This window comes from Dichotomopilus funicola (assembly GCF_033296635.1).
Source record: "Dichotomopilus funicola strain CBS 141.50 unplaced genomic scaffold C8A04scaffold_1, whole genome shotgun sequence".
Classification (NCBI taxonomy): domain Eukaryota; kingdom Fungi; phylum Ascomycota; class Sordariomycetes; order Sordariales; family Chaetomiaceae; genus Dichotomopilus; species Dichotomopilus funicola.
Genome location: NW_026944022.1, coordinates 891,661 through 914,076, shown reverse-complemented (window position 1 = coordinate 914,076; position 22,416 = coordinate 891,661). Strand labels below are relative to the sequence as shown.

Genomic DNA, 22,416 nt, shown 5'->3' with positions numbered 1-22,416 from the left:
AACAACACCATGCCACAACTCTACTCCAACCTCCCGACAGCGCGGGACTCTCTCGAGCTCGCCTCCCTCGCCAGTTCCAGCCCCGACTCCGGCGCCAGCGCCGACCGAGACGACGACGACGACGACAGGTCCGACGGCTTCTCCTCGCGCCCAAGCCTCTCGTCCTCGCGGCGCGCCTCTCTCGAACGCGACGACCCCCTCGACGATCACCACCCGGCCGCCGGCGGCCCCCGCAGCCGTCCAGAAACCCACGCCCGCTCCTTCTCGGTGTCGTCTACTTTCGACTTTGCCGCTAATCTCTTCCCGCTTTCCAGCACTACGGGGGCCGCAGGGGCAGGTGTTGGGGGGTACGCCCCGCTTAGTGCATCGGCGTCGGCGGCTGAGTTTGGAGGTGGTGGTGGCGGGGATGGGTTGTTGGGTGGGAGCAGTAGCCGGTTTGGGGGAGCTGGTACCGGGTCGTTGGAGAAGCACAAGACGCTGACGTATCTGAATGGGCTGTCGCTAATCGTGGGGCTGATCATTGGGTCGGGTATCTTCTCATCGCCGAGCCAGGTGAACTCGAACGCGGGGTCACCCGGGGCTGCGCTGATTGTTTGGACGGTGGCGGGGGTCCTGGCGTGGACGGGGGCCGCGAGCTATGCGGAGCTTGGGGGTGCGATCCCGCTCAATGGCGGGTCGCAGGTGTACTTGTCCAAGATCTTTGGCGAGCTGGCTGGGTTCTTGTTCACGTGGGTGGCGGTGCTGGTGCTGAAGCCTGGGAGCGCGGCCATCATAGCCATCATCATGGGCGAGTACCTGGTGCGGGCGGTCATTGGGCCCGAGGCCGAGACGGTGAACGTGTGGGTGAACAAGTCGGTGGCCGTGGCCGGGCTGGCGCTGGTGACGTTTCTGAACTGCGTGTCGACGCGGCTGGGCACGCGTATCAACGACATGCTGATGTTTCTCAAGTTTGTGGCGTTGCTGGGGGTGACGGTGATTGGGATTGTTGTGGCAGCCACGGGGTTCTCGGCGTCGGGACAGCCGGCGAACCGCGACTGGAAGGACCACGCGTGGTTCGAGGGAACGCACATGGATGCGTCGGCGTGGGCCGTGGCGTTGTATGCTGGTTTGTGGGCATTTGACGGCTGGGACAATGTAAGCGGCACCTGTTACTCGCTATTTCTGTTACTCCCCCTTTGACCTACTCTCGCGATCAAGACTAAGTAACAAAACAAACAGACCAACTACGTGGTCGGCGAGTTCCGCAACCCCGGCCGCGACCTCCCCCGCGTCATCCACACAGCCATGCCGCTCGTCATCGCCGGCTACCTCCTCGCTAACATCGCCTACTTCCTCGTCCTCCCCCTCACCACCCTCAACTCCACCAACACCGTGGCCGTCATGTTCGGCCACAGAGTCTTCGGCCCCGTCGGCTCCCTCGTGCTCGCCCTCATCGTTAGCGCCTCCTGCTTCGGCGCCCTCAACAGCTCCGCCTTCACCAGCAGCCGCCTCGTCTACGTCGCCGGCAAAGAAGGCTACATCCCCTCCATCTTCGGCCGTCTCGGTCGCGCCACCGGCACCAACCCCTCCAACAACATCCACACTCTCTCATCCTCCCGCAGTGGCACCACCGTGGCCCGCCGCTTCGCAAAACGCCTCACCGCCCTCGTCGGCGATGACGACCACGGCCTCTTCTTCACCCCCATCCCGGCATTACTCCTCAACGCGGCGCTCACCACGGGGTACATCGTTGTCGGCGAGTTCGGCACGCTAGTCACCTTCTACGGCGTGGCGGGGTACACTTTTTACTTTCTCACCGTGCTCGGCCTCATCGTGCTGCGGGTGCGTGAACCCAACCTGGAGCGGCCGTACCGCACGTGGATCACGACGCCGATTATCTTTTGCTGTGTTAGTTTGTTCTTGCTGAGCAGGGCTGTGTTTGCCCAGCCGCTGCAGACGCTGATTGTAGTGGGGTTTGTGGTGGCTGGCGTGCCGGTGTTTTACTGGCGGGTTAGGGGGTGGGGGAGAGGGAAAGGGAGAGGGAGAGGGAGGATAGGGGTGAAGGCTGGGTTTGGGGGGGAGAAGGAGAGGCCGTGGTGGAAGTTTTGGAAGAGGCGGTAATGGGCAGTCTTAGTCAGATATGCAAGACTAAAGCTGGTTTTTGCTTGGAAGGGAGGTTTGAATATTGGAATTGGGAAGTTAAAGTCATGGATTGGCTTTGAAGCATTAGGATTCATTCAGCATTGGATTGACGCCAACTGCGTATAGGCATGAAGACGCGACATGATCCGGCGTCGATACGTAATAATACCAATTCACCGACCGCTACGTTTAGCCGGGCGGTCTTAATACGAGGAATGAAGATCGATCAAAAAGAGAAAATAAATCAAATAAAACTAAATTCAATAAACAACCTTCAAAATATCCCAGCTCGTGCCTTTGACTCCGGACACGCGCCGAAACGGTTTATTGTACATAAATATTCCCAACTACCTCAATAGGTGAGTTCATTGCCCCCCTTTTTTTCTCTTGTTTTTCTTTTCTTTTATTTCCCTTTTCCTCAGAGTGGGCCGTTTAAGACTTCCCCGTGGCCGCCTCGCGCAGCCCGTACGCCTTCGTCGCATAGTCACCACCATGCACAATCAGATCCTCCGGGCGGTAATCCAACTTGCCTGACAGATAGCTCTCCAAGATCGCCTTAGTCCCATCCGCATACCGCTTCTGCGCATCCAGCGACGTCCCCGACATATGCGGCACCATCGCATTGCCACCGCCAAAGGGGTTCTTCGCCGTCCGCAGCACATGGTCCTGCGGCGCCGGCTGCGGGAACCACACATCACCTCCATACCCGCGCAGGTGGCCCGATTTCAGCGCCGCCGCGACATCCTCCTTCACCACGATCGCCCCGCGCGCCGTGTTGACGAGCCACGACCCGGGCTTCATCTTGGCGATCAGGTCCTTGTTGAACAGCCCGCGCGTCTTTTCGTGCAGCGGGCAGTTGATGGTCACGACGTCGCACTGCGCGAGCATCTCCTCGAGATCATTCACGCGCCGGCAGCCGATCTCCGCCTCCTTCTCCGCCGACAGCGGCTGGTAGTCGTAGTACAGCAGCTCCTTGCAATCGAACGCGCGTAGACGGCGCAGTACACGCTCGCCGATACGGCCGACGGCGACGGTGCCGACGACCTTACCCTCGAGGTCGAACTCGTTCTTGGCGGCTTCGGCGACATCCCAGCGGCCGGCCTCGATCTGTTCGTGGGCGGGGACAAAGTTGCGGACGAGGACGAGGATGGTCATGACGACGTGCTCGGCGACGGAGACGACGTTGGAGCCGGTGACTTCGGCGACGGTGATGCCGCCGTTGGTTTTGTTGGCCGCGTTGAGGTCGACGTGGTCGGAGCCGATGCCGGCTGTGATGGCGAGCTTGAGGTTCTTGGCTTTGGCCAGGCGTTCGGCTGTGAGGTAGCCGGGGTGGAAGCTGAGTACCTAATGTTAATTTCTGTATTCTTATGTATTCTCAAGGTGGGAGTATATCTTACGGCGTGGTGATGATGATCTCGGCGTCGACGAGCTCGCGGTCAAAGGTCGAGTTCTCGCCCTCCTTGTCGGACGTCGTCACCAGCGTGTGGCCCTGGTCCTCAAGCCACTTGCGGATGCCGAGCTCATTTTCGGTGGTTCCCAACAGGCCGGGGACCTAAGATTGTTAGCATTCTGCTCGTTTTCTTTGCTTTTCTTCTTATGCTTTATTTTGTTTTCTTTTCTTGCTCCCTTTCCCCGCCCCCCTCAGCTGACGGGTGCCTACACATGAACACCCAACCCAGCATCAGGGCGAGAAGCGCAAGGGAGACAAAGACAGACAGGAAATGAACCACCAAAACGGGGTGAAGTGAGGTCAACAGGAGAAAGTCCCGAGGTGGGTCGTGAGTGGGAGGTGCATTGCAGTGTTACATGCAGCATTCCCCACTTCCCCGAACTCCCCCCGAAGTAACCCCTTTATTTTCCCGAACTCCCCTCCTCCCCCCAAACCGTGACGCAACCAACTCCACGGTACCCCGCATCCCGTAACCGCATTTGCGTCGCGTGCACATTCGGCAGAACAAAGTCTCGGTAGATATTTGTGCTGTCTAGACTTGGGATGCGGAATGCGTACGGGATGAGAGTTGGTTGTCGCCCGGCTGGTTGGTGGCTGGTGGAATGACACAAGGAACGAGGACGGACGAGAAAAAAGGGGAAGAAGAGAAAAGAAAAAAGAATCTTACCTCCTCGGCGTGCTTACCGCCATCGTAGAGAACAGCCAGGACTTTGACCTTTTCGCGTTGGGTGGTTAGCAAGCGTTTCGTGGTGGCTGACATGCCGGTTGGTCCCATCCCAAAGCCGACGGTGGCTCGGCGTAGGACGGACGGAGAACAGCTGGCGCGGGCATTGCCATAGCTGGTGCGAGTATGGAAGGCAGCCCGCCAAGGGCTAGAACGGGGCAAGGTGGACGAAAGAAGGGAGGAGGGGGCTCGAGAGGAGAAGAGGGCAGCGGGACGAGCTGTAAGTACCATTTTGATGATTGATGATGATGATTAGAGAAAGATAAAAGCTGATGATCTGGTGATCAAGACGAGGAATTGGTCGAAGGGGCCGTGCTGTCTTATACAGGTCGGCTGGGGTATCAGACGGGACGAATTTTATGTATGTAGGCTGAGTTTGGATGATAAGATGGGACGCTATCTGCGTGCAAGTGTGTTGGTGTGTAGATGTGAGGTGTAAAGACAGAAACCACCCTCGAGACGGAGCAGGTTCGGGGTTATTTATACACCCCATCCCTCCTCTCCTACTTCCTACTTCCTACCTGTGTCCAAACATCCGTACCACCGCGGCCGTGTACGGGATTCGGTCTCCCGGCTCGGCAGTCGCTCGATTCGCCGTGGACACTGTTCGGGGAGTACGGCAGGTCTGGTCATTGACTCGTTGAAAGCCGAGCTCTATCAGCACAACGACGGAATAGGAATATCTCCACCACTAATTCAGGAGGCACTCGATTCGTGCAAAACAGCTGCATACTCTCGGGGTTCATTTGTCTCAAGCATCCTGCGGTTAGTGGGTATCGTTCCCATTCGCCAATCGCTCGCCCGAATTGGCACCCCGCAGAGGCCCAGCAACGGCCGTTTGACCTTTTGCCCGTTTGGTTGCCATGCCTGCCATGTGGTGCAGGTCACTGATCGACAGCATGAACCTGCTTGGGAACCCGTAACATGGCAGCATTACATGCAGGTTGGTGAGGGGTCTGGGGACATTGGGATCTATGACGGATGTGCGAAGCGGCTGATGGAGGGTGTGTTGTGCCAATGGCCGATTCAAAGCGGGAGGTTTGGTCTGAAAATTCGATCAGTTCATGTAGTGTCGGTCGTAGGTGTTGCACCTTGACGGTCGAATAATTCACACAGGACATCACTATCCAACCAGCCAGCTCAACCGTCCCCATCAAGCCCACCCAACACCCAGACAAACAAACCCCTCTCGGGAATAATCACCCCTTCCCGTTCCCCTCACACGGACACGGAAAGCTCCATACATCTGCCAACGACCGAGCCCCTAGCTCTCGAGGTCCTTCGGGACTTGTAAAACGCGCGGGCAGCCGGGACGGGAACTTCGGCGATAGTTCGGGATGTACCCCGGGGCTGACGAGCGGGGTAGGGGTATGTATGTACATGTACTCCATAACTCGATGGGAACATCATGCAACCTAGCTTCAACAACATCAAAGAATAATAGATAGCCTTGACGAGAATATCTTATAGGGTCTTGCCTGTCTCGTTAAAGTAGGCATCTTCGCCAAATCTGGTCGCCAAGCAACGGATGACGTTCAGTACAGTACATGTACATACCTTCAGTCAACCCTCAAGAAGGGATATAGGCGCATTGCTGAGAAATATTGACCGAATGCCTTCATATCCCCGAGCCCCCGTCAACCGAGGCCACCACTTCATCTCGGCGTGTTCTTGCACATCCCGAGCGGTCCCCGAACCGAGAAACGGCTCATCCCGACGGTTATCGGTTTGATGTGCGGGATGCCGAGTGTGTAGATATCGTATGCGGGACGTCGATTGTGTATCGTGGAGGAGCGTGCTTATCTTTCTTCCCTGGGGGAACAAGACGGTGCTGAAAAGACTCAATTTCTACAATGCAGTCCCATAACGCTGACCTATGCCCCTAAATGCCCCCAAACTATGAGACTGGGAAAGAGAGGAGGGATAACAAGAATCTACCTGTACATACAAACATACCCAGACAAGATGCAAGAATCATCACATCATAACTTCATCCTGACACTTCCCCCAAGCGCATCCCATGACCTTCTCGACATGAGACCATCATGATCATGAAACCATCCATCTACCCCCAAACCTGACCGGCTAGTCACAAACTATACGGCGGCGGCGACTCGTTGGTTTCTACCCTCGGCACGCCATGCGCAGGTTCGGCCGCCGCCGAGGCTGCTCCCGACGTTGTAGTCGCACTCGAAGCCGAAGCCAAAGCCGGCGTCGTACCCTCCGCGGCCAACCACCCAGCGGCCTTGGCCATCATCTTGGGAAAGTACTGCTGCACAAACGATTCCCTGTATGCATCACGTTAGTAAGTTGACCTAAACAACATACGTAAAGAAAGGAAAGGAGAGAACCCACGAGTAATAACTATGCTCAGACCCATGCACCGACACCAAATTATGCGCCAACTCATGCGCGACCACCACCCACCACCACGTCGTAGCCTCAACCCTCCCCCTCCCGCTCTCACTATAATTCCTGCCCCCATGTAACTGCTCCCAAAACCTCAAATTACAAAACACACTGCCCCCCCTATTAAACGCCACCGTGCCCCCGCGCTCATCACAAAATATATGCAACGTCCGTTCACTCAACCCATACACACCCGCCACATCCCTCAACAACGTCTCAAACCGCGCGATTCCCTCGGCATGCGTGGTAATAAACTCCCCATGGCCCGCGGCGGCGCCCTGGTATTTCTGACTTAGTCCGCGGTCGAGAAACACGCGCATACCCCGCGGCGCGTCGGCGGCGAAGACCAGGTTCTGGGCGGGAGTGCTGTCGCAGTAGGAGGTCTGTTCCTGCACCGTGGTCTGATTGGGCGGGGCGAAGAGGGTGGTGGAATCGTGGGCGCGGGTGGAGCGGATGGCGTTGAGGAGGTTTTGTTGGATGGTGGCGGGGGAGGTGACGCGTTCGTCGTCGTTGGGGGGTTTGGGCGTTGTTGGTGAGGTGGGCTTTGTTCCCTGGGGAGATGGAGGAGGGAGGAACTTGTCGAGTTCCGAGTTGGATGACGGCCGACCGTTGTTGTCATGTTCGTCGTGATCATCGCTGAACCCCAGACGCCTAGATAGGTTCGAGAATAAACCACCACCACCGCCACTGCCCGGCCATCTCGGCCGGTGGGTATGCTGCTGTGGCTCAGGCAACGCCGGGGGGTGAGCATGTTCCGGCGAGTCGTCAAAGCTCCCCGGCATGCGACCCTTGGGGCGTTCAGGCGTCGTAGCAACAACATCCTGGGTAGGTTCCTGGGCCGCCCACTCTTTCTGACGCTCCCGAATGCGCGCCTGCTCGGCCTCGAGGGCCTTGCGCCGCTCTTCCTCAGCCAGCCTAGCCTCAGCGGCCTTGGCACGTAGAATACGGTCGACATTGTAACCCCGGGCGCGCAAGTCCAGCAAGCCCAGCTTCAGAAACGGCTCAAAGAAGAAGTAGGCCTGCTGGTTCGGCCGGGCCAGCAGCAACTGGCAAATAGCCATGCCGACCTGATACATATCGGGCTTGTTGTTATCCCTCCCGTCGTTATCGGCCACATACAGCGTATACCCGATGCCTAACTTTTGGCTAGCCGCCGAGCGCTTCTCCTGGTGTGTCTTAGCATTCAGCCCGCCGGCTCTCAACGACCGCCGCAGCCCCAGCGATGACACGGCGATCACCTGCAGATTCTTGTCAAGCCACTGGGCGTCATGCTTGACGGCGTCGGACAGCTTGTCCTTGGCGTACTCGTGCAGGAACAGCTTAGAGCGCTCCAGCACGTGCTTGCGCAACCAGTCGGCGCCGCGCTGGTCCCGCGCGCGCTGGCCGACGTACAGGTCCTCCTTGACCTTGCTGCCCAGCGTGGCCGCGCCGAGGGTCGTGTAGAATAATTCGAGCTGGTCGTCCTCGGGGGCGCACAGCAGCGTGTCCTTGAACAGCCGGTAGCTGATGTAGTCGTCGAGGATGACCATCTCGTCGGCCTTGGCCAGCTGGTAGTGCTTGATGGGGGGCGTGTCGTCGTCATCATCGCCGTCGTCGTCCTTCTCAGCCTTATTACCGCCCAAGATTCTGGGAGTTCTGCTCTTAGCAGGGGCTACCTCGCGAAACCCCAGCAACCACGCGTTCGTCTTCATCTTGCGCACCAGTTCGCGGTCCCCCTTGAGAGTGCCAAAGTCCTCGGCGATCGACCGCAGCAGGCCGAGGTACTTATCCGGGCTCTGCAGCACGCTGAGCAAGCGTGCCGGCTCGGAGCACGCCATCTGTGCGATCTCGTGCTTCGACGGCTCTGTCTTGGCTCCGCAGTGCGCCAGGAACGCGTTGCCGTCGACGCCAAAATCGACAAAGTCGAAGATATCTTGGTACGTGGCCGAGCTGCCCAGATAGCAGTGCGCTGGGCGCACATGGGTGACTGACTTTGACCCTTCTGCTGTTGAAGTCGCCCCTGAATTCGACCCAACCTTGAAAATAGGCACAAACGCAGCATCACGCAACCGCGTCCGACTCTGCTGCCCAATCTCCCCAAGCCGACTGCGAAAGTACGCAAACAGCGTCACAGCCATCACCCGGTCCCGCGGCGGCTTCGCAATCAGCCGCTCGACACAGCCAGGCATGGGCGGATCGCGCGCGACGCCCAGCTTGTCGGCATGCACGTGCAAATCCCGGCGCAGGATGGAGTACCCTAGTACGGCGGCCCGTTCGTTGGTGTAGCACGCTCTGGGAGACACCAGTTTTTGTTGTTGTTTCTCTTTATCGCCCTTGTCGCCCTTGTCATCCTTGCTGTCGCTGATGCTACCCTCCAGCGGCAAGAAACACTTATCCGACGTCGATAGGTCCACGTGCGAGTACTCATTATGCCGATGATTCGACAGGAAATACTGCATCGCGCTGGTCCGCAAGCCCTCCTTATCCGCCCCCGGCGACGCCATCATATCCACCAAATCCGGCACAGACGGATACGGACGCAAACCGAGACTATACAGAAACCTAGCCTCAACGCTCCCGCTGCGAAAACTGCCCGGCGGACCGGGCCAGTGCAGGATAGGCAGGCCCAGCACCCGCAGCGAGTCCTTGGGCTCATACAGCTCCGACACGCGGTACAGCCGGGTACTGCCGCGGGTCGGTTCCATCCCGCGCGGGCCGGCCTCGGCCGGGCACAGCGGCGACCCCCGCAGCTTGGTCATGTCGGCGCTGGGGATGTCGTTCTGGACCGAGGCGAGGTACTTGATCAGTTCCATGTGGCTCCATTTGGGACGGTTGTCGCCGGTTGGCGAGGCAGTGGTAGGTGCAGGGCTCAGTAGGCGCGTGAAGATGGTGTCTAGGTCGACCGTCTTGCGGACCCCGAGCGCCACCAGGAACTTGTCCTTGAGCTGGGCGCACCCTTGCAGCGTCGGCAGGTCGTCGAATAGCTTGACCGTCGGGAAGAAGGACTCGGCTGGTTTCCGCATGCCCGCTTTCGTCGGCATGACCGTGAGCTCTTGTAGCGCCGACACCACAGATGCCTTGGAGCTTTGGCTGAGGTTGTCCCAATTCTTGGACAGCACCGTCAGCACCCGTAGAGCAAATTCGTCGTTCTTGGTCAGGTTCTCCGCGTCAGGATGGCCTCGAGATGCTGCCGACTGGATCAGGAACCGCAGCCAGTCCACGACCCCGAGCGGTTGCCACCCGAGCGCCTGCAGTGACGTCTCAGGGATGCCGCCAATGTACGCCATCGGGATCGTCGTGGGTGGGAAGGGAAGCGCCGGCGGGATCTTGTTGTTGGGATAGTTCCGGATCGTCCCGAGCGCGATGATCTCCCCGACATCGCTGCCTGCGGTGCTTTTGTCGCCTGCATTGGGTCCCGGAATCGTAGCCACAGCCACGCCCAAGAGGTCTTGCACGCTGCGCGGGTCGAGCTTGTTCGTAGACGCGCCCTTGGTGATCCACTGCAAGAAGTGTACAAGCTGGTCCCGGTCCAGCGCCTTGGCCCCAAGCTCCTGGCAGATATCCTGCACCGTGGCATCCTTGATCAGCCCAAAATCGATCAGCCGCTGGATGAAAGGGTCCTGCTTCATCGCCTCCAGCACCACGGGGATGCCCGCCACAAACTTGGCGATCTCGTCCGACGACGTGCGCACCTGCGACGTCGACAGCACGCCGCGTGACGAAAACACGTCCATCACGGGGCGTTTCCACGCCGTCCAGAATGCCTCCTCGATCACCTGCGATACCTGCGAGCTCGGCGTTGAGTCCTGGAACGTGTACGTCTTCAAGATGTGCAGCGCCTCGGGTATGCACTTCTGCACGTCCGCCGCCGAGATATCTTTCTTCTTTCCGCTACCCCCAGACATCCTGCGCAGCTTCTGATCTAGCTCTGCCATCTCGTCCGCAAACGCCAGCCGCGACATGACCCCCGCCGCCCGCAGCATCTCCATGTTCCACGATCGCACCCACCGCGCGTTCAAGTCGATCGCCTCGCGCTCCACCGTGGGGATCACCGACGGCGCCGAGATGTGCATCCCACCTCCCGTCGTCTGCGTGGTTGGAAACCCAATAAAGATACGGCCCCCGCCTGGTTTCTTGCTGGGCAGCACCGACGCGAACACGTCCGCAATCTTGGCCGCATCGTTCGATGTGTCGTCCGACGATGACGATGACGATGACGCTAGCGTCTCTTCATACGACGACGTCAAGATGGAAATCTTCGGTGCCTTAGGCGGCGGTTTCTTGGTCGCCCGCTCTAGCTCTTTAGCAAACTGCCCACCCACGGTGGCTGCTATCTGCGCTGACGTCACGCGGAGAAAGATGACCGACCGAGACAAGGCCGTCAGATCCTCCGCTATTGAATCTTGAATCGCCTTTTCCTCTTTGGCCGCTGCTGCCTTCTGCTTCGACGCCGCCGATAATGACGAGGACCCGGATGTGAGCCGGGAGAAAAAGCTTTTGAGGGACGGGAGCTCCGTCGAGTACGCCGGCTCGTTGTTGTTCGACTTGGCCGTGCCTGTTGTCGACGCCTGCGGCTTCCACCCAATGACGCTCATGAACGTCGCGTCTATCTGCACCCCCGTGCGGTCGGCCGATGTAAGCCGCATGATCCCTTCCTTCGTCCTGGTCTCAAGGTCGCGCGGGATGTCGATTGCCAACGCCGGCGAAGCCTTCTTCTGCAGCGACAGCACTTTCCAGTCATCAATCCAGAACTCAATATTCTGCAGCGCCACAAATGTCAAGCTCGTCGCCAAGAACTGGCTGACCGACAGCAGATTCGGCAGCGGCGTCGTCGTGCTCCGGTAGTCCAGCACAAACGACGTGTCCGGGCTACCCTGCCCAGCCGGCAGCGTCACCTTCCTCGTGAACAGCGCATTCGCTTTCCAGTAGAACGCCATAGCCTCCTGCCCGGAGCTGACAAACGGCTCCTCGCAATCGGCAAACACACTATAAAACCCCACGCCAAACGCCCCGATCTTGGTCTCGTCCGGGTTGCCCTCGGCAATCTTCTTCAGCCGGCCCCAGTCGGTCTTAGTAAACGGCATGCCGTTATTCGTCACCACCAGCCGCTGCAGTGTGTGGTGGCAGAGCGTGTGCTTGATGAGCTCGGTCTGGTTGTTGGCCGTGGCTGCCGGGACGGGTACTTGTGTTGACGGGAGCGTCTCCCACTTGACTTTGACTGTCGTCGCTTGGGCGTCGGCCGCATTCTGGATGAGTTCTCGTAGTGTTGTCCACTCGCCCGAGTACCGCGCCAGGACTTTGTCGATGAGCGCCCGTGTGTCTACCGTGACCGCTTCTTCCTCGTCCTCGGCGCTCATCGCGGCGGCGCGAAGCCGAGTGTAATCCATCTTGGTGTTTTTTTTCTCTTCCTTTTTACTTCTGTATTTTCGGCGGATTTGCAAGTAGTATCGTTCGAAAGTAGTAACGTCGAGTAGTTCGGAAACGACCGAATTCCACCGCTAAATCGGCGATGAGATTCGGAGTCGTAAAATCCTCAGATGCAGGTTCGAGGACCGCAACTCGTCGGTGTTGGAAGGATGTATTAAAGCCGGCCCACGCAAGGCCTACAAAGCCAAGAAAAGTAAGTGCCGGGAATTCCACGTGAAAGAAAGTGCGGCCTTGCCAACATCGCCCCTCTCTCCCGGCGGTATGTTGGAGGGGAGACGGGGGTCAAAAGCGAAAGTGTTTCGGGGGTGTTTACGGCCGGCACTGCGGACGTATCCGGACCCCTTGTTGTTGTTAGTCCGCCTCAGCCGCTTTTACTTAACCCTGAGGGTTAGCTAAGGAGTTACACGACGCTCGAGGCTGCAGCGTGACGTTTCCTCTCGGGACCTTGCCCCCACTCACTCCGACCCCTGGTCAGCCTTACAGGTGGCTTATCTTATCAGTTGCCGCAGCGCTCCAACCATGAACGGTATGCACGGCGGATCCCGGTCTCTGTTTCGTGACCGAGCAAAGGCTGAGCGGTTAGACGTCCATAACAAAAATAAGGGGAAACAGTCAGTTGGCCCGTCGGGCGGCTCACGAGGCGAACACGCCCTTTGAACTGTCATATCGTCTGTCGGTGTTCAAACCAAGTATCCTTAGCACGGCATACACGGCAGGTGAACCCATTGTCGTCCGGCAAGATCTCGGTCGTTGTGCCCAGCTCTTCTTTATTCCACCTCCTGTAATACGACTTCATTCTTTACCTTTTCCCCGATACATTGTTCCTCTTTATTTGCTCTCATATTGATCCCGATTTGGTTGGGGTTGCGGCGATTGTAGTATTCTTCGGCTCTCCCAAACTTGGGTAGATTTTCTAGGACTGTCGAACTCCAAGGGCTACAGGAGCACAACGGCAAGATACATCTCTGGCAACACCTTCTTATGCCGCGTATCAAGGTCCCCCTCCTCTCGTCCTGAACTGGGGTACATTGTGCCTAAGCCATTCCAGGGTTTCCTTGATTCTTTCCTCAACAATGGAAGCTGAAACTGCGACGAGTGAAGGCCTCTGCGGCCCGAAGCGTTGCAAGAGCCTCCGGGTCAAGCGCCTTGTCGATACAAAGTAGGTAATTGATATGCAGGATCCTGTACTTTACACATAGGTTACCTTCAGTACCACCCCCGAGGTTAGATCCACCGTCCTTCACCACATAGCCGACCGCGTGGAGAACCTCGTGTCGGCGAGTCGCGGGAGTTGAAGCGAGGCCACCTTCACGTACGGTTTCATGACTCTCCGCCATGGTAGCATTATTCGAGATATTAAAGCCTTCCAAGCGTAGAGTCAGCCAGGATCGGCAGGGAGACCGGCAAAACATAAGCGTTATTTAACCTCCGTGTTGTCGTCAAGGCCGCTATATTCAGAGAGCTCATTTGTGGCCCCCTCGCCTTTCTTCCCGGCCGTGGCCGCGCCCTGGGCTGCGGCTCCTGCTCCGCCTTCGATGGCTATGACCTGCTTTGTCGTCGCGATTGCCATGCCGCTTCTCCCTGCTCCGGCTGCGCTCACGGTTCCGGTATCTCTCTCCGTCACGTTCTCGATGCCTGTCAGGGCTCCTACTCCTGCTCCTGCTCCTCCTCCGGCGGCTGCGCACTTCGTTGTCGTCAGCGCCCTCGCGCCGTCTCTCCCTGCTCCGGCTGCGGTCACGGTCGCGATCTCTACCCCCTTCGCGATCCCGCTGCCGATCACGGCTCCTATGCCTCCTCCTACGCCGGCGGTCCGATTCCCTGTCCCGATCCGAATCTCTATGCCTGTCTCTCCGTGACCTCGGCGCTGAGGCCTCATTTGGTTCCTCTGTTGCAGTCTCAGCTGGCCGACTCGGTACCTTCGACCCCTCCACCTCCACCGCATTCGCGCCCGTCGCGTCTCGCGGTTTGATAGGTAGTCCCAGCGCTCGTGAGATAGCCTCTTCCTCGGCTTCTTTAATCTTGCGAATTTCCTCCCGTCGCTCACGCGCTTCCCTCTCTTCCTCTGTCTCGTTTGAATCGGCCGCTGTCGGATCCGACTTGGCGTACCAGTTCAGGTCGCGGCCTTTCGCCCAACGCCCAACGGGCGCTTTGAGGCTGTGGCCAAGGTAGTTTTCGCGGTATTGGGATGTGGCGACATCGTCCCAGCTGAAGTTGACACCGCCGCGGGAGCCCGTTTTGCGGACCGTCGAGAGAAGATCCATGCTGGAGGTTTAGATGGTCATTCGTAGTTCGCAATTAGGTTCGATCCGAATTACGATCGTGGTTCCGAAATGCTTGAATCGCGCGAGTGGATGTAAGATTGGCCGTTGGTGTGAGGGTTTGGTGTTCAACTCCGTCGCTGGTTGAGTTGAAGTTGCGGCCGAGCCACTGCAGGAGATGCGGAAAGCCCCTGTAGCCTCGCTAAAAGGTGCCCCACACCACCCAAACGGGCCCCTGCAAACTCGCGCTGTGGAAGCTCCAACTTTTGAGCTCCATCATGCTCCCCAAGACTCCAACAATCCCGAACTGACAAACTCCCCCACACAAACAACAACCAATACTCAGATCGCTACCACGGGAGATTCAGCTTATTTATCGACTAGCCAACGTAATCGCCCATCATGGCCGCCGCGCCGCTGGACGAAACCGTCTGGGCGACGATCCCTCAGTACGAGATGGGCTTGCACAGCAACAGCGTGCTCTTCTATTTCGCCGAGTCCATGTTCTATGACAGGACGTCCAACAACGAAGTCCTCTTCCAACAAGGACTCGCTAACCCCCACCTTACTCCGTACCTAGCGACCCGCGAGATGTTCGAAGGGCGTCTCAAGACCATGTCCGGGCTCGAGTTCCTCGTCGCCCAGGAGCCTGCCGAAACAGGACCCGGCGCGGGTACCGGCGTGTGGGTGATCAACAAGCAGATTCGGAGGAAACAGTCGCCCCAAGACGAGATTACCGTGCTCGAGACGTACTATTTGGTGGGGGAACGTATTTACATGGGGGCGAGCTTCGCGGACATCATCAGCTCCCGGATCGTACGTCCTTCTTGTCCATGTCCTCTCATTAGTTCAACCGAAGCCGAACCTAACACCTATCAAATACAGGCGTCGATGTCCTCAGCGATAGACAAACTCCTCCCCATCTCCGGCAGCGCACAAAGTTGGTCTCCCTCCCAAGGCCGCGTCTACCAAAACCCTAGCACCAACACCAACACAACAACAACAACTAAAGGCACCACCCCACTACCCCCCGAGATAACCACCACCAAACAACCTACCACGGCCACGACAACAACAACAACCGCCGCTACCACCAACCTCCCAACCTCCCGCCTCATCGAAGAAGCCCTCAGCATCCACCAACAGTTCGGCAACCACTACATGGACGAGAACCCCATCACCGGCAAGCCAGGCGACTTCCAGCTCGCCTCAACGGGTCGCAAGCCCGTCAACCTCTCAGCCGCTGGTGCACTCCAAGCGAAGAAAGCAGCCTTAGGCGTGCCTAACCTCCCGGCGCTGAACACCACGAAACTTGGTAATGGCAGTGATAACCCGCTGTCAGGGGCGGCAGGGGGACGACCGACGGGGAAGGAGACGAAGAGTCCGAAGACGCCGGGGGGTGGGAGTATGCAGAAGAAGAGGAGGAAGGGGAGTAAGGCGGCTGTGACGCCTCAGTGATTGGATTGGTTAGGTTGGTGGTGTAGCAAGGTGTTTAGTAGGAAGGGGGAAATGATAAGAGCCGTGGGCGTGTGTGTTTGGGGGGACTCAAGAGGGGCTTTCTAAGTTCGGCGTTATGGTTGCGTGGTTGGTTTTTTTTCTTAAACAATTCATGATACCCGGGTTTACTACTAGACAGCAAAAGTAAAGCAGGCAGGATGCATCTTAGCAAGACCATTTCACGTTCACATATACCAGTGATAATTGTGTAAATATAATTGAATTATTTGGCCATTCCGACCCGGGACAGAGCTCTATTGGCTAGTTCGACCTGTCGTCCTTTTACAGGAGTTAGTTATGCACACAGCTCCTAAAGAGGACGGTTGAAATCGGGAGGGGTAAACAGCAGTTCCAGCGCCTGGTTCAGAAAAAGAACAATGTAGGTGATAGTTTATAATCATTGGAAATCATAAACAGCCTCTTGCGAGAAATTCATCATGATGGCGGGAAAGGAGGTGAGAGACACACAGTACAGAATAAAAGAAGTGAAACTTACTCATGACATGGTCACTCTGCCACCCAGCCCTGTCCTGGGACCCTCTTTTGCTTGATCTTCCGCATCGGAAGGGGCCTAGATGATAAAGTCAGTAACAGGACTAATAACTCTAGGGCACTCATGGTATAAGGGCAAGAAAAGAACGTACCATCCCATCCCACCACCCGTCTCAGCCCGGAAATACGGAATCACCCACACCTCCCGTGTATTCCCATCCCCTCCAGCCGCGGCCTTCACCTCCTTCACCGGCTTGCCATACGTAAGCAACGGCGTCCCCTTAGCGACATTCGCCAGTTGACTACCCGTCAAATCTGTCAGCGCATGCATCCGAGTCTTGGGCCGCTTGCCGCTATCGTCTACGCTACCACCACCACTTCCCCCGGCCCGTTGCAGGTGCCCGTATACGACATACTCCGGGCACTCCTGCGGGCTGAGGTGAGCGAGCGGAGACGCTGGGTGGATGTACACTAGCTTGTCGGCTGGGTCGACAGATGTTGGTGCTATCCGGTCGTTGTCGAGAGGAATGAGGGGGAGGTAGGGGACGTCGATGGAGCGGCGCGGTTTGCGGTACATTTCGGGTGGGTTGGGGGCTTTGTCGGCGCGGATGGCGACTTGGTCCACAAACCCGGCGGCGACCATTTGCTTCAGGGCCTGGATCTGCTGGGTCGAGGGCCGTGGTAGCGTGTCGGGGATCTTGAAGTGGGCGAAAGCACCGGGCATATTGGTCCTGACGATGTGGGCGAGCTGGGTCTGGAGCTGAAGGATCTCCTTGAGAACCTTGAAGCGGACGAAGTGGCTTTCGCACCACTGCTCGGTGGGTTCGTGGGCAAACTCGCCGACGACTTGGAGGATCTTCATGGCGTCCGACTTGTCGTCGAGTGAGCAAAAGTTTCGGTGGACCGAGTTGAACGCCTTTCGTATTGATGCCCGTTTGTCCTCGGCGATGACTTCCTCGTTGGTGCGGAAGTCTTCGTTCTGGTCTAGCGCCACGGGGATGGCTTGGGTCTCGGGCACGAAGAGTTCGCCAGCGGAGAGACCGGCAATCATGGCGATGGTGTAAGGCAAGCAGTCGTGGAGGTGCCCGACAAGGAGGATTCGGGCAAACCGGGGCGCCAGAGGGAAGACAGACATGCTCGAGCCGACCGGTGTGATCTGCCCACTCGGGGATATTGCGGACAGGTAGGTCAGGAGCTTCTCGGCTTTGACGATACTCTGCCGGTCTGGTGGCGTTGGGAAGGGGAAGTTGACCACATGTTGGAGATTCATGGACTTCAACTGAAGGATCACGCCTTCGATGGGCATCCGCAGAAGTTCAGGGGCTGAGAACTCGGGGAAGTCTCTCTCGTACACCGCCGAAGAATACATCCTCCAGCAGTGGCCTGGGCCAGTACGACCTGCACGGCCAGCCCTTTGCTTCGCGCTGGCTTTGCTGATCCAGTCGATCTCAAAACTCTGCACGCCGCTCACGGCATCATACTTGCGTTCCTTTGACCTCCCGCAATCGAAAACATATCGAATACCGGGAATTGTCAAACTGGTCTCGGCCACGTTGGTCGCCAGGATAACGAGACGCGAGCCTTCGGGTGGCGGTTCGAAGACTTTCATCTGCTCTTTGGTGGGAAGCAGCGAATACAACGGCAAGATGTGCATCTTTCGAGGACCTGTGCCGGATTCTTCGTCTTCCAGGTCGAACTCCTTCTCCTCCTCCACCTCCTCGTCTGAGTCCATCTCGATCTCGTCGTAGCTGTCGTAGGCGTTTCGGTCGTCCGCCTCCCCAAAATCGATATCCTCGACCTCTACAGGTGCTTCACTAGCAGAGATACGAACTTTTGGGCCCTCAGCAGCAGTCATCCCCCCAAAGGAAGCTTTAAGGCGCTTGCTCAACTGCGAGATCTCGCCTTGACCTGTCAAGAACACAAGCATACCTCCAGGAGGCAACTTCCGGTGCCCCTTGCTGATCTTCCGGAACGCGTCCTCGATGTAATCAGGCCGTGTTTTCCGTGAAAAATGAAGCGTGACCTCGTGCTGTCGGCCCTCCACTTCAATAACACGCGGTGGTATCTTGAACAGCCTTGTGTTTGAAGCGAACTCTTCCACTCGAAGTGTTGCAGACATGATGACGATCTTCAACGGCTTGATCGATGAGTCCTCCTGCATCAGCTCTGCCCGTAGTTTAACCACTCTGCTGAGAATGGCAATGAGGATATCTGTGTTCACGCTCCGCTCGTGAGCTTCGTCGATGATGATCGCAGAGTACTTCTTGAGGGCAAAGTCCTGTGCAACCTCACGGAGGAGAACACCGTCGGTCATAAACTTAAGCGCAGTGTTGGGATCCACGTTGCCTTCAAACCGGATCTGATAACCAACAACGTTGGAACGATCCCCAAGCTCTTGAGCCACACGCTTGGACATACTGACGGCCGCCACTCGTCTTGGTTGTGTGATGCCGATCATGCCTGGTGTTGGCCCGTTGGGTGATCCGTAGCCGGCTTCGAAGAGAAACTGCGGTACTTGGGTGGTCTTTCCGGAGCCAGTTGCGCCGCAAATGATGACAACATCATTGTCGTGGATGGCCTCCATGATCTTCTGCTCCTCAGCAACAACCGGCAACTTGTACCGAGCTTCCTGAATTTCAGGGTCTCTTGTTACATTGACAGCGTACGCCTTCCTCCCGATATTTCTTGTCGGCTGCAGTTCAATCGGTAACGGATCTTCCTCAATCGGCCTAGGCGTGAAATTTTCGGGTTTAGGGATGTTGAAAGCTAGGGAACTGGAGTCGACCGGCGTGTATCCCAACGCTTCGTTCCTCTGCTGGTGAGCCCAGGCTTTGAACGCGGATGACCGCTGCTTGCGCTTCTCCTCGGCTGCTCCCTCCTCATCAGACTCTACATCCCCTTCTGAGCTTTCCACGTCATCGTCAGAACTGTCATCTCCCTCCTCCTCTTCACTGCCATCACTTTCTTCACTTGCCCCATCATCAGATTCATCTCCACTCCCATCTTCCGACCCATCGACCGAGGATTCGCCGCTGAACCCACCCCAACCCTCTGATTCTGATTCATCGTACATAACAGGTTGTACCACTGGGGTTTTCGTTTTGACACCTCCGCGCTTCTGTCGTTTTGCAAGAACTGGCCGGCCCGATCCGTCGGTCTCCAGGGGGCGTTTTAACCCTGAGCCAACTGTCGCAGGCGCTGGTTGCGCTGATGCTTGTATCGAAGACTGGGACTTTGCTGGCACCGTCACGGAGGAGTCAAGAGCTGCTCCCTGCTCCCCCGCATCTCCCTCGTCATCTTCCGACTCGCTCAATGTCTCGTCGTTTGGTGGTACAGCTCCTTCTGTATCCTTCCGGCGCTGGTAGAGGAGGTTTGCTGCCGACTTGTCCAATGTTAAACCGGCATGCTGCTCCTTGATGGTGCGTCTCAAAGCCTCTCGCTTGGTCTCCTTGGTCTGGCCCAGGGACTTGCTGCTGGAGAAAAGGCTGGTGTCGATCTTGTTGGCGGCAAGCTTGGCGAGTAATTCGCGGTTCTCGTCCTTCTTCAACTTGTTTTCGATGTACTTTTCAAGTCGTTTAGCTTTCTGGCCGCTGACCTTGGTGCCCTGTGGCCGCAGCTCTTCACGAAGTTGGGCCCTCCTCTGTTCAGCCTCAGCCTGTTGGGCGGGCGTGATTTCGAGAGCATTGGTATCTGGTTCCGCTTCGTGGCTGGCCTTCTCTTGTGCCCGTTTCCGGTCGAGAACCTTCCGCTTCCGCTCACGGGGAACGAATTTCTTAGCTGGCGCCATCTCAACCCTCCCCTACTCTGTGATCACCAACCGAATCAATCGACCCGGTAATGGATGAAATGAAGGAATTGCTCGCCCACTCGAACACCCCTGACCATGGGATAGAAACGATAAAGACGATTGAAGCTTGAAAACAGGGGGCAAGTCCTGTCTGATTCAAGAGGTAACTCGTTTCCAGGTCGCCGGTCAACAGCGACGAGGATACGGACCTAGACGTGGAAAGTCTGGGAAAGGCGGCGGCGGCCTAGTGACGAGAACTGCGTTGTCTCGTGATGAGTGAAACATCAAAACCCTTCAACTCAATTTCATGTCACCGCATTGAACTCAGCCCTCCCCAAGATCTTCACAGAAGTGCTGAAAAACATTGCTCGTGCAGGGAAGTTTGAAGGAGACAAAAATCTTGTCCGCCTGGCAGAATTGAGTACGGGCGCTAGATCAGAAACGGCAAGTGGGGCCCCCAAAGCATGCCCGTGAGACAGTGCGAATAACGTTAACTATGACTTTTGAGAACTGTCATTGCAGCCGTTGACCAAACTTATGCACCTTCCCTCCGCCTCGAGGATATAAGTCCCCCTCTCACTGCTCCTGTCACCATCTCCTCCCAATTGAAATCCAAACACCGGTTTGGCTCAGTGGTATTGGGAGGAGCGCTGGCCCCGCCATTTCCGTCGTAAATTGAAATGGTCCCGGGTTCGATTCCTGGGACCAGCGAAGGAAAAGCCCCCAAAGGGGCTTTTCGTAACCACCAATCTCTATCCCTCCGGACGGGGATAGGGCTTGGTGGTGAGCTTTTTGCTTTTGTCCCCAGGAGCTAGGTAGCTTGGTAGTTGATCCTTCTTTCTTTGCTTTTAATTCTTCCCTCTCAGAAAAAGAGAAATTTACATTTTCTGGCGCAGTGCCAGAGACTCGCCTCGAACCGTTATCTGGATTATAGACGATGAAAGCCGTCTTATCCAAGATATGATTTCGGTGACACGACAAACAACCTAACTCGAGCTTCCGGTATATATTTCGTCAATGTTTTCAGTTCAACAGCTCCCTCAGGAATGATGCATTCTTGTGACGGAATACAAATTACATGCATTTTGCCCACGCGTGATACTACTTTCCATCAACCGAGTTTTGTATTTCTTCACCTTCGCTGTCATTTCCATCGTGGAAAAGACGACGGAGAGAGAGAGAAAAGAAAGAATTAAAATGAAACAACTAGCATCCAATGGAAAGGGGGGGGGAGAGGAGGAGGGGTTCATGCTCCCTCCATACGAATGAAGTGACGATTATACACTGCTAGCAACACATCCATTCGTACCTTTACCTACTACCCATTCTACCCTTGCATAGTCCCATGCTTCGTTGTCTACCACCTGGGGGCAGTTGCAAGTTGTGCTCAAAGTCTCACCTTGACAACTTGGAAGAGGTGAGGGCTGGTTGTCTTTATCTGATTGCCCCTTCTACAACTAGAAGTTCAATTATAATTTTATAAGACTTGTAAGATTAACTCGAGCAAGTCGTAGAATGCTTCACCTCCACCTTCGACCTTCTCGAGCCCCAAACCCAAAAGCAGCGTTCTCTTTTCCTCCGGATCGCGCAAAGCTAGATGGCTTGCTATCTGGCTGGCGTAAAGATGACCGAGAGTCTCCCGATCTTCACTACCTGCGCCAACGAGTGTTTTGGGTGTGAGATGAGTTGAAGGCAGTGCGCTCAATCCTGCCCCTGGTAAAGCCATGTCTACGGACGCCGATGATGGTGCAGACAGTGGTACTTGGATCTTTGGGGTCTTTCTTAGCGATAAACTTTTGAGCTTGCTCTCTGAGTTTCAACACTCACCCATTGGGCAAGCCGGCCGCCTTGAGAGACGGTCAGCAAGATCTTGTCTGAGAAGTTTGAGATCTCGACCTCGGTGGAAACGCCATTGACGGTTCCCACTGTTTTCTTAAACGGAGCCGGGAACGGCTCTGGTCGTATTGAATCTCCGTTCATTGTGAATTCACTTTTAGTCCTCAGGACTTGTCTTGCTGTTACACCTGATTGTGACCCGGGCGAGCAATTGGTTGAGGTGGGGGGTTCTGTTTGGTAGGGAGCATGGAACCCTAACCCCCAAACTATTGATTTGGAAAGTGTGGCTTTGTGGCTGTTGTGGCACAGCCTGCGGCTAATTTTGTGATTAGCTAAGCTGCACTTTCTGTGCCCACCAAAAAAATACCCAGCCCTAAACTTCGCTCGGCGGGACCCGAAAACGCAGACCTTCAAGCATCACCGTCGAGGAACTTGA

The 22,416-nt window shown here is 56.7% G+C and overlaps 6 protein-coding genes across 6 annotated transcripts; 2 read left to right on the top strand and 4 right to left on the bottom strand.

Moving 5' to 3' along the window:
• Window positions 1–9: 9 nt before the first annotated feature.
• On the top strand, window positions 10–2,100 carry C8A04DRAFT_23997 (amino acid permease-domain-containing protein; the record flags this gene model as incomplete). The annotated part of the gene is made up of 2 exons (XM_062778918.1): window positions 10–1,134; window positions 1,219–2,100. 2 exons carry the CDS (start codon window positions 10–12, stop codon window positions 2,098–2,100), a joined length of 2,007 nt encoding a protein of 668 aa, XP_062641571.1.
• A 453-nt stretch (window positions 2,101–2,553) lies between these two features.
• C8A04DRAFT_33685 (formate dehydrogenase) lies at window positions 2,554–4,526 on the bottom strand (the record flags this gene model as incomplete). Its single annotated transcript, XM_062782559.1, has 3 exons — window positions 2,554–3,457; window positions 3,519–3,673; window positions 4,239–4,526. The coding sequence occupies 3 exons, from the start codon at window positions 4,524–4,526 to the stop codon at window positions 2,554–2,556; spliced, it is 1,347 nt and encodes a 448-aa protein (XP_062641570.1).
• A 1,858-nt stretch (window positions 4,527–6,384) lies between these two features.
• Window positions 6,385–12,070, bottom strand: C8A04DRAFT_8621 (heat shock cognate 90 kDa protein; the record flags this gene model as incomplete). The annotated part of the gene is made up of 3 exons (XM_062785180.1): window positions 6,385–6,583; window positions 6,651–9,006; window positions 9,055–12,070. 3 exons carry the CDS (start codon window positions 12,068–12,070, stop codon window positions 6,385–6,387), a joined length of 5,571 nt encoding a protein of 1,856 aa, XP_062641569.1.
• A 1,457-nt stretch (window positions 12,071–13,527) lies between these two features.
• On the bottom strand, window positions 13,528–14,371 carry C8A04DRAFT_23994 (kinase phosphorylation protein-domain-containing protein; the record flags this gene model as incomplete). Its single annotated transcript, XM_062778917.1, has 2 exons — window positions 13,528–13,995; window positions 14,027–14,371. The coding sequence occupies 2 exons, from the start codon at window positions 14,369–14,371 to the stop codon at window positions 13,528–13,530; spliced, it is 813 nt and encodes a 270-aa protein (XP_062641568.1).
• Window positions 14,372–14,770: 399 nt separating this feature from the next.
• C8A04DRAFT_23993 (MED6 mediator subfamily complex component-domain-containing protein) lies at window positions 14,771–15,826 on the top strand (the record flags this gene model as incomplete). The annotated part of the gene is made up of 2 exons (XM_062778916.1): window positions 14,771–15,184; window positions 15,254–15,826. The coding sequence occupies 2 exons, from the start codon at window positions 14,771–14,773 to the stop codon at window positions 15,824–15,826; spliced, it is 987 nt and encodes a 328-aa protein (XP_062641567.1).
• Window positions 15,827–16,372: 546 nt separating this feature from the next.
• On the bottom strand, window positions 16,373–20,144 carry C8A04DRAFT_23992 (P-loop containing nucleoside triphosphate hydrolase protein; the record flags this gene model as incomplete). The annotated part of the gene is made up of 2 exons (XM_062778915.1): window positions 16,373–16,436; window positions 16,510–20,144. The coding sequence occupies 2 exons, from the start codon at window positions 20,142–20,144 to the stop codon at window positions 16,373–16,375; spliced, it is 3,699 nt and encodes a 1,232-aa protein (XP_062641566.1).
• Between the last annotated feature and the right edge of the window lie 2,272 nt (window positions 20,145–22,416).